General features: G+C 38.6%; 1 protein-coding gene across 1 annotated transcript in view; it reads left to right on the forward strand.

The window, feature by feature from the left end:
* The window catches only part of LOC137984300 (homeobox protein SIX6-like), a 59,152-nt gene that overhangs the window by 4,876 nt on the left and 42,682 nt on the right, over positions 1-11,594 (forward strand). The window contains exon 2 of the mRNA XM_068831439.1: positions 2,661-2,748. Within this exon, the coding sequence (XP_068687540.1) occupies positions 2,661-2,748 (88 nt within the window). The remainder of the gene's footprint in view (positions 1-2,660; positions 2,749-11,594) is intronic.

Here is an 11,594-nt window from a genome sequence, read left to right on the forward strand (position 1 = left end):
GCAATATAAGTAGGATGAAAAGCTAACAAGAGCAAGGCTGGTATATTGGTGAAGGGATATGTTGGAAAAAGCCAATATTTCAAAAGGTGCTGCCTTTCTTCGTCAGGGTTTACAAGTGAATGACTACGGTTAACAAAGACGACAGGAAATCATAACCACACAAATAACTCGTCTGAAGTTTAAGGTCAAAATCGCCGTATGACTAACGATATCTTGGTCCCTGGCCGTGTAGCCACATTTAGCAACATTATCAGCTCGCTTATTGGCTTACTTAGTTGAGACAAATATAACTGTTAGTCGCGTGCCATTCGTCTATCGGGTGCAGTTGCACCAATGGCTTCACAGTATGTAATGTTACTATTGAAATGCCACAGAATAGAAAATAATGCGATAATTTTGTATTAAAATCACGGTGGCGCCATATGTATTGGTGATTTTTGGAAGGATTTCTCTTGTGTGGATTCCGGTGTCTCTTTGATGCATGTGGGTTCTAATGCTTCGATTAAGTTATTATTTCAGTGCTTTCAGCGAAGAGTTAGCAGTGAACAAGATGCGCAAGGGACAGAAGAATCTCACGCATCCGTCTTAATTTTCTTTCCGGAATAGAACTCGATAAAAGTAAAAATTTTCAGCCAACAATGTCGATGATCAAGCACATATCTGTTTTAGGTAGTAACATATATGTTGTATGTGCCTTCTGGGAGTCTTCTTTGAGTGAGGACGATGAGTGGTCCAGTGCTAGTTAAGGAGGTCCCATTCTCGCTTTGTTTTTTAGCCAACTGGTTGCTTTCTGACACTAAGAATTTTTAATAATGTTCTGTTTCGTTTGTTATCTCTTTTAAGTTAATAGAGTTCTCATGAACTAGCTTGATAGCTAAGTGCTCTTCCAATATAAAAAATGCATTTACATCTTACTTCTCCTATGGCTCAGTGGTAAAGCATGCGATCTATTAAAGTGCCATGATAGCTTCGACTCCCGTCAGGAGCATTCGGATTTTTGTGAGTGTGCTAAAACAAACATTTGAGTAAGTCTGGCGTCAAGTTATTTCTTGCTTTTGTCTTATCGTTGGCCTTGACGGTTTGCTTTCTCTGAAAAGAAAATACCGGAACTAACTTAGACAGCATAACCAATACCGCTTAGTCTTTTTTTTTTTTAATGTCAACTCTAAATGGTTTTCGCTGCCAAAGGATAAGGTTCGAATCAAAGTACTTGGTTTCGTTGACCAAGGTATTCATTTTATTTCTCGTTTTCACTGGATCAATTTATTCAAAAATGAAGTATACTTGATGTTTCATACTGAGTTGCGATTAGCTTTGAACGGAAATCTCGTCACACTTCAGCTATACTGCAACATGGTGCGGCTCTTCCGTCAATCGTGATGTTGGGCGTTTTTATTTCACTAATAACTGAAGACTTCACCTCGCTCTTTCTTTAACTTAAGAACATCCTGCTTCCAGCTCGATTTTGAGCGCTATCCCGCCAAAATTATTTTAGACCGATCGTATTGCAATGGTTTTTTAGATGGCAGAAATAAGCCTCGTCCCAAAATTGCGTGGACTGCTACTAAAAAAATAAGCTATTTGTCAAGTGAATGGATTGTCGGTTCGAAGACAAATCAGGAAAAAAGGGGATTAAGTGTAATGTAAATAACATCTGCAAGCTGTTAGAACCCTAATAGCAATCAATAGACTTGAGTTATGGACAAACCAAAAGTATTCAGTTAAACAGATTGCGGCGGCAAATTAGATGGAATACGTGATAGCGTGTTAAGTAACTGTTTACTTTGTTTATAATACCGTAAAAGACTGCCTTGATGTCATGCTTATATTTTATTGCCGGTGTGTCTTAAGGCGAGATCACGCACAATCTCGAATCTGCGGGTGCGTTTATGGTAAACGAACACATGGAGAACTGCTACCCAGTTCTATTAGAGCAAAATAAATTCATAAGATTCTTTTATTTCTTCAAGACTATGATATCATGATCCTTTCTTTTTACGTGGAGATGGAGACACCAAGCTACTGAGTGTTTGGCTTGTCAGTTGCTCTGTTCCATGTTTGCCTGGCGGTTGAACACTCAATACAATTTTTGGTTGAAAGATTGGAAGGTTTCTCTCCTTTTCTCTCTGTTATCGAAGCCGTCCACCCAATGTGGGTGGTAAAACAGCCAGAGATTTTATGTATTGAAAACCGGGTCAAGCCTGCGGTGCAGTTAAGTAGCAGAGCGACTTTACAACACCTTTATCTTTATGGACGAAAACAGAACCATTACCGTCCTTCAGGTCTCGACAGTCCATTTGAAAATAGTGCCTTGCCTATGTTCACTGAGTCCCACTCGGTTGATATGAAGTGTTTTTAGTCATTCAGGTTTCACTGAATTAGATGCAAAACGGCTCGGTTAACTCTTCCAACGTGCACTTGCATCGGGACAGTCTAACCACTTTTCCCCTGGGGTCGATAATATGAAATATCGAGTTCATCTCAAAATGTAGTGTACGAAATGAAATCGAGAGGGTTAAAAACTGTTGTGTCTTTTCTGGTCACTGGAACTGAATCCAGTACGTTGGTCACATATTGAGCTTTTCAGTGATTCTGACTTCTCTTTAGCGGGTCGAAGAACGCTAAACTTTATTGCTCATTTTTGTTACTCCTGTTTTAAGGTTCTGTCGCATTCTCCAAGGAATTCACGAACAAAAATAAATGGATCTATCAAAGCAGAGCGGCAGATAGAGGGATTATAACTGAAAGGTCAGTAAGTTATTTATTTTGGCCTTTAAGTGTAGTCACTGCTATTTGTCTGTAGCTGATTTGACGCCTTGCAATATGCCCTTTCAACAAGAAATAAATGGAGAACGTTTCTACTTCATTTGTAACGTTGTCATTCAATTTGCTTTTAATTTTTTTTACCGTGCTCGTTATCCAGCTGTTGCTTCTGACGGGTGGGCTTGTGTTTAATTATGCTCCTCAGACGCAAGATTAAATGCAAGAAACCATCTTAAAAATTAAGGCGATAAGGGTTTTATTTGGATGTAACTCTTTATAATTTGATCCAAAGGATAAAGCACATTTGGTACAGGGCATTAGAAAATTCAAATATCGTGTTGTCTGTTGAACTTTCATTCTGGATTTTTAAGTATGGGTGCCGCAGATCAGATTTGACACCTAATATTTGCATAAACGTTTACAAGCTCGCAAAAAATGGGGGACATACACTCGCTTTAAATTAAGCTATCAACTCTTGGGCGGGTTTAGCTTTAATACCTCAACCAAAAGAAACAGACGAAAATATGACCGATCAGATCAACTGAACCAGACTTGATATTTCCGTTTCGACCAAATAAAGACTCTGAGATATCTCGAGAACAAAGCAAACCTGATTATAGATCGGTTTTTTTTGTCTTGCCGATGAGGAATAACATACTTGTGTGGATGGAAAGTGCTCCAAGTCTGGACCACTGCTTTGAAAAAATAGGAAAATCTTAACCCTAGGAATGCTGTCCTTTTTGTTAAGTCTCGCATTCACATTTACATTTACAAGCATTCGTTCTCTACAAGCCTTTTATGCTCGAATCTCCGTTGAAAGTAAGTGTTAATTAGGCACTGACAATCTATTTTTGACTGTAAACACCTCTCCAGGTATTAATAGTATCAAAAATAATAGTTTTTCGCGTTTTAGGCAATGATCACGCAGATAGTTTTAAGATGTATTGCTAAGTTGGCACCCATTCAAATGACCTCACTAAGACGTATTATATTTGGGCGTGGAAAATAAGCCCTTTATAAGATCCTCAATATCGTTATTTAAACCTATCAGTCACGAGCCAGGAATAACTTGAACCTCTTCAGTCGCAATCTGTTGACCTTTTCGCTGCTACAGCAGTGATTAAGTAAAAAATTTACGTCAATAGTTAATTGACTTTACTACCTTGAGTCGGCTTGCTGTCACGCAAAGCTCAAGTGACGACAAAGCCATTTCAAGGAGTCCTCCAAATTTTGGATTGTTTTCTTAGTAGTAGTAGTAGTAGTAGTAGTAGTAGTAGTAGTAGTAGTAGTAGTAGTAGTAGTAGTAGTAGTAGTAGTAGTGGTAGTGGTAGTGGTAGTGGTAGTGGTAGTGGTAGTGGTAGTGGTAGTGGTAGTGGTAGTGGTAGTGGTAGTGGTAGTGGTAGTGGTAGTGGTAGTGGTAGTGGTAGTGGTAGTGGTAGTGGTAGTGGTAGTGGTAGTGGTAGTGGTAGTGGTAGTGGTAGTGGTAGTGGTAGTGGTAGTGGTGGTGGTGGTGGTGGTGGTGGTGGTGGTGGTGGTGGTGGTGGTGGTGGTAGTGGTAGTTGTAGTTGTAGTTGTAGTTGTAATAGTAGTTTTAGCAGCAGCAGCAGCAGTAGTGGTACTTAGTAGTAGTAGTAGTACCACTATTACTACCACCACCACCACCACCACCACCACCACCACCGCTACCACTACCACCACTTCTTTTATGGTGGTGGTGTGAAGCACCGCCGAAAAAGTATCTTTCAACACTATTAGAAGCAGGTTAAACGGCTTGACTGTATCAGTCTTTTTTAAGGCTTTTGTTTGCAACTGCCAGCACAGATCTCATTATTCAAATTCTTACTAACGTATTCGATTATTTAGAGGTGGGAGATCTGAAGGTGGTAACTGAAGCTTTAAAACCTGTGTGTGCCACGAACTCTCGTGGTCAACAGAAATTATTTTTTTTTCTGTAAGATTCGTAACTGATTTTAAAGACTACTGAAATGACTGTTTCGAAGCATGTAAGCAAAGAAAGACTTTTGCTCTGCCTTATCAAGTTACCATGTTGCTGCTTTTGCCACGTGTCTCTTCGCTCTTTACTTTTAGCAGCTTGTAGAAACTCAGCTTAAGAAATTTTCGCCGCGGCTTGTAGTAGAAGAAACTACTTATTCCGAATTTAATTGTAAATATCAGACTGGAGAAAGGAACAATAACATGACACTCTGCAACGAAACATCAAAAGAAGAGAGACGCGTTTCGGTGGCTTCCATCTCCTCCGATTCCAAGACCAAAGTTTCGATTCGGCGGCTTCTGCATCCATCTTACCGGCATTGGAAGCAAACATCTCCCATTCTTTTTTTAAAACGGAAAAGAGTTGTCAGCTTCTTCTGAGTTTAAGCGTGATTGATAAATTTGTTTAGGTCTGTGCTGTGTATGAAATCGTATTTATTTAATGCTAGTTTAACAAGTGCACCATTAATTGAAGCAATAAAACGAGCGATACGATGTGAGGGGTTTTCAAAAGTGTTTCCTAGAGAAAACGACTACTATTGCAACTATTGCAACCAACACAAAATCAAAAAGTAGTGCGTTGCTGTCGGTGAATAAGAGTCGAATGGCCATTACATTTTACGCACACAGCTTTATGAGGCAACAACTACCAGCAGCTCAGTTATCAGCAATAAGAATAACTCATCAACCTATTCTACTAACAAAGAGTAAGATTGTCAGGGTTATAAATGTTTAAAGTATTTTCGCTAAAAACGGGCAGTCACATCTCGTACTCTTTCTTGTCCTCGTCCGAGAATCTAAAGGTCCTTATTATTTACGCTGCTGCCCCATTTGATAGCCAAAAAAAAAAAAACCGCACACACACACAAAGCATGCGCAGTTGTTTTAAATTGACGAATCATATGCATGGCTTGACGTCCAACGAAGAAACAATTGAAAAGCGAGCCTTTTTGGTATCTTGGTCTCCAACTACATGTGGGAGTTGGGTAATTTAAGCCAAAAATCTTTGATCTAATCAAACCCTACAAGTGTGTCAATAAGGAGGCATGCCCCCAACAAGTGTCTGTCTCTTTTACTGGTGTTGTTTGTAGATATCTATATTCCCTGATCGTTGCCAGTGCAGGTTTCTAGGTTCCTCGAGAAAATGCTGGCGTTAAGGTAAATCTCAGGAACAAAAGCTTAATTGCGTTTACTAATGTTTGTTTGGATTCTCGAACCAAGCTCTTCAGCTATCGGAGATTTCAACTCATTACTACAAGTTTCACACACTTAACATGAACGGTACTGCACACTTTTATTCTTCTCCATAAGATCACTTCTCTTGTAACTTTCGTGCGAAGAAAGAATGAAACATTAAAAGTCATTTACGTTAAGCAGAACTGAACACTTTCTTGCAATTTCTAACTTGAATTGAGTATTGTTTGTTCTGGGCTGCACACGTTTGTACCTCATTGTTTGAACTTCATCATTCATCGTTTGTACTGTCAATGCCAAACAGAGTGGCTGTTATCACTTCCTTGCAACGAGAAAACATTACAAAGTTGCCTCCGCTTTTGTTCTGGATTTGAGTAACCAGTTATCAGAGGTGAATAACGCGTTCCATTTAGGTTTTGTCGTTTTTGTACGAGGGGACTCTCGTTTGGGCTGGTGTCCTCTGGTCGAATTCACGTAGAAAACGACTGAATTCAAATAATTTTTTTCAGTCCGTGACAAGCAGAGGTGTATAGGAGAGAACAGAAGGGCTCAATATGTAGTAAGCAGGAAAAAAAGACAAGCTTATTAAAGAATAGGAATTGAGAACGCTATAAAAGTAGTAAATGAACGTGATTTTATTTCATAAGAACGATTTTCAACAAAAGCGACATGAAATCGAATACTGTGATTTCTGATTATTGACATTTTTTTAAAATCTTGACTGACCCAGCTTGACGACTTCATATAAAATGAAACTTTAAACGTTTGCCAAGACAGTTGTAAACTTTGAAACGACAGGTAAAAAGAAAACTTAATCACTTAAAAATCTTGCGTTAGAAACCGCCAAATATACTGGAAGCCTAAAGAGTTTGGCGTCGCATTTCTGCAAAAGAGATAATGTAACTGTCATTGGAATAAACTTCATTACCTGATTTCTTAACAAAGCTTAGCCGGTTGAAGAACGACCTTCTTCAAACATCTTAGCGTAACTTAAAAGGGCTATATCATTTACAGACACGTTTTGTCTTTTGAGTCGAGTTAAAGCTCCAAGTTGAATTGCTAAGACTTGCCTTTTGCCACCTGCAATTAAACCAATAAATGGTACAAGCTGTAGCCAATCATAGTGTTAGCTCATTGTCTCTCCCGTTCTCTGTTCATGACGGATCTCGCTATTTTTTGAAACAAATGAAACGTGTAACCTGCATGTACCCCGCTCAATCACGGCCTCGGCTCAACGCTCCTTAACACATTTTACCAAAACATCTTGAAAATGAACTTAACAATAGGAACAGACGTACTCTTCCACAGCTTTCAATTTAATCTGCATGCTTAATTTAATAGTGATTCTTCATCTGTAAGTTTGAAACCGCTTTTTAGCGGAGATTAATGCTACGGAGCCTTTATTTGAAAGGCCCCTGTAATCCAGTTAATCCTCTTATGAATTCAGTTACTGGTCCTATAAGATTGTTTCTTTCGCTGCCTTTCTCCTTTGCTTCCAAAGCGGCTGTCGAGCGCACTTCATTAATCCGATATTACTACTAGTTATAAAAGGATTCATTTTGAACTGAGGCAGTTCACTCCTTCAGGGACCTGCTGGGTGGATGCAAAGCGGGCGTATGACTGTTATTGGGCTGAGCCTAGACTATGCTCAACCTAGCAACTTTTATAAAATGTCCATGACTAGAAGTCCCAGATCCACACCGACTACATTTTCTTTAGATGAAGATGTCTAGGTGCAAAATCGTTCAGTAAAAAAGCTAAAATTATGTAAATAACATTAACAAACTAGAGGGACTTGCATAGAGACACCGAGAACTTGAAATCTGTGTGAAGGAGGCATGAAAGCCGGATAAATGGAAACTCCAAAATTGTTTAATTCCTTATTTAATGATCCTTGGATGAAAGAATATTTGGTAGGTTAGGGGGTTGCTTCTCAGGACAAAATTCGTTTTTGCCGTTCTTTTGTTGTGCTGTAGTGTATTCTTACGGACGACCGAAACCATGCAAACTCGAACGTATCAGGGGAAAAATCTTACATCACTTGGACTGTATTGCGGGGAATGGATTTAGGATATTGAATTGGAAGAGATTACACTCGTTTTATTTTATTGACGATACGGTGTTATGGTCGAGCGTTGTGAAAGACCTTATAAAGGGCAGCAGCCAATGATCGAAGTAACCCGAAATTGTAGGTTTGAACTTTTGTTGCTGAGAAAAGCCGCAGTTCAGAAAGGTTGGGCTTTTTTTAGAGCACTTTTTAATGCAGCAGCCATTCTATTGTCTGTCCGATTTGTCACTGTTAAGCCTTTTGAATACCAGTGTCTTGTAAAATTCAACTGAAGACACAAAACAATGCTGACTACGTAAACTACACACCCAGGCTATTGTAAAGGCTTGTTAAGATTCTCGGCACGATTAATGGTAACAATTGCATTTAACTACTATTAAGTACTTGGCAACTGAGCAGAACACACAAAATTGCTGCACAATTAATTTCGTCTTAGTCTTAGTCTTAGGTTCATTACAACACGAAAACATTTACAGAGAAATGGGTAAATGAAGACATCAATAATTAGAATTTCTCATGTAACTGGATTGCTCTCCAGGCGAAATGTGTCATTTCATAGAATTTGCCACAAGGAAAAATAAACTTTAATTTTCGAAATGTGAAACGTTTATTTGTTCAGGGGTCGTGGTCTTTTTCAACAGTTATAGAAACACAAAGCTTAAATAATTCTTTTGTAAAGTTGTACTCCAACGTTTCCCAAAAGTTTGATCACCTTTCCAAGGCAAGAACAGGGGGGCAGGAGCTGTCAAAAAAAGTTTTATAGAACAACTCCACTTGATCCTAGCGGCCCTCATCCCTGTCAGTTTGCGGCACTGCTTGAAATGAAGACAAATTTTTGAAAATGCGGCAGGTTTCTACGACAACAAATCTGCTCGGTTTTGCTTTTCGAACACGATATCAAAAGTTGATTTTCAATATGAACGGTTGTTCTTGATCAAACATAAGAAGTGTCATCTCTGTATTTGCGGTAGATCTTTGCTAATATCTGATAACAGCGTGTGACCGGCAAGTTTCTTTTATAAAAAAGTTTTTATTGTAATGAAAAAAAAAATTAAATCGGTGAAATACTCGCAAACTCTCAATTTTCCTGTCGGAAAGATAATTAAATATTAAATTTATGCCCTGTACTCGTCCATGGTATTATTACTGTTTTGTTCTGGTGTAGATTGAAAACATAAACCATGTAAATATTCTTGTGATCAGTCTTGGTTTAATAAGCACAATCGGTGTGATGTTTAAATAAAATGGTTAACTCACAATAGCTAGAACTGCATGACGTGAACTTTCTTTGAATTAAAAAATTATGGTCTCCAGACATCGAATTACAAGTTGTGCGCCAGGACACTGATGCACACATTTCTAAGCTTATAACTATGTCCTTGTTTATTCTCCATTTCACTTTACTGCTTACGCATTTCGTTCCGCAAAAGTCATTATAAGGTCGTTAACTTCACGGCCTTTAAACTATTACACTAATAATAAGAGTCTCCTCAACATGGTATAAGCAGAAACTCTTTTGCTTTAGTTCGTGCGCATACTCGGAACTCCCCCCATGAATTCTAAGTGTTTTATCTAAGTATTTTTTTTTTAAATTTTATATAAGCAAGTCATCGCTGTCTGGGTAAAGTACCGTTTAAGGTGCTAAAACCGAAATGAACGCTTGTGGACTGAGTTGTTACATTTTCAGGCGACAATAATTTATCCGAAAACTGACAAAAATTGGAACCGTCTTTTCAATGCACTGAAGTAACTTTTACTTTTGAATATTTTCCTTGAAATAGTTTTCTATAAATCGGAGTAACTATTCGTTATTCAGTTTTGTTAGATTTGGCGCCCAATGGGCGAAATGAGTTTTGACCACGCCTGACAAAACGAGATTTTGGTACCTATAAGAGTTGCTAGCGACATTTTCCCATTCGAAACCTCATTTTTAATGCGGGCCCCTTCTCTCCCCGAGGAAGTGACTTGTTCCTTTCTGAATACAGACAAGTTTTTAATTGGAGCCTAAATTGGAGTACAAAGGAAGATGATTTTTAAAATTGTTGAGGTAAAGTTTAAAAATCTATCGCACACTTCTTTCAACGTTACCTCGACCCGTTTTGTTTCAGTCTAATCTCTCTTGCCATGCACATATCTCTTTCTTTGCATTCTTCATTGGCAAGTGCTTTAGGTTTTATGTAATCTTGGGTATCAGAAATTTCCCAAAATTGCGTTTAATTGCCCATTTGTCTCGTTGAAATGGTTTCGAAATCTCAATGTTTTGTACGAGGTTTACAATTTGATTTCAGACATTTAAGTAGTCTTGTCTATAATAAGTGATGTACGAGAGTGCGGTCTATTAATGCATGGAGTATTCTTTTATTTCTACGAGCCAATTTTGAGTGTGCGTGGCTCTGTCGGGGAAAAAACCCACACAATACACATAAAAAGCAGTCAGGTTCTTGAGAAAATTGTTTATGGATAAACTGCCCTTTAATACCAAGAGCGAAAAGAAATTTAGCTACCGAACCCGAAATGTGACTTCCAAATCTTTCACCGCAAAGGTTTTTGACTAGCATTCCTGCTGGTATCGTATTTTTCACAGATACTCGTATTTTTTCACAGATCCTTTGACATCACAATCTTCAATTCCAATGCGCATGATCAGACAGGGTTCTATGGGAATACCTTTAATACGCGGCTCTGTAACAACCTCCCGCCGACTGTGGTTTTATTTGGGAAAAAATAACCTTTAGAAATGAGTAATTTGGAGAATTCTCCCTTCCTTTCTCTAGCGGTTTTATTTATTGTGTGACGCTGGAGAGGCGTTTCCGCGCGGCACTTCTTCAGTAGCGCATACAGCTCGTCTCTTATCACCTCTGGTCGTTTGTTTGTTTGTACGAATTGGTTAAAAGGATACTCGGGTTACAAAGATGATCATGTGGCTTTCTTGGTCTTCCGCTATTACCACTCAGTTGAGTACACAAACCCTGACTTGTTAAAAGCTTTGAGTTAACGTAACTCAAAAACCCAGACTGAGGGGCTCCCGATTATGAATTTTCCTCGATTAGTATTGATGTAATTTATACCGAGCAGACGGGAGGACACGGAGTTTGCGTTGCACTAGAGAATTTGTTACATGTAGTCTTGAAATTCATTTCTAAAAAAAACCTCCTTCTTACCGTTAATAACATCTCAGTCTTTGCGATGTGAAAGAAAACTACGTAGCTTATCTTCTTTCGAGAACCATGACTCGCTTGTTTTTTCAATCAAGCGCCCTTGATCATCTGTTTTATTTTGGAAGCTGGCTTTCTGTATGTTTTTCTTCCGCACTATAAAAACATTTCACATCTCAGTCGATAAATTTCGACATAGGGCTCCCACAGGGCCCAACTGTGTAAGCATCAATGCTTTTAGTTCCTTTCTTCTATTTTGCGTGCTTAAAAACCCAAAATAGTAGCTGCTGTTAACATGTGTTTTGACATGTGCTTGGTCGATAAACGCTATTCAACTCGTACAATGTGTCTTTTGTGCTTTAATTGCTTTATTTAAAGAGATGTGAACGCGGAACAAAAGCGCTAGATACATGTGAATTATG

The sequence above is a fragment of the Montipora foliosa genome, chromosome 14, assembly GCF_036669935.1.
Source record: "Montipora foliosa isolate CH-2021 chromosome 14, ASM3666993v2, whole genome shotgun sequence".
NCBI classification, from domain to species: Eukaryota; Metazoa; Cnidaria; class Anthozoa; order Scleractinia; family Acroporidae; genus Montipora; species Montipora foliosa.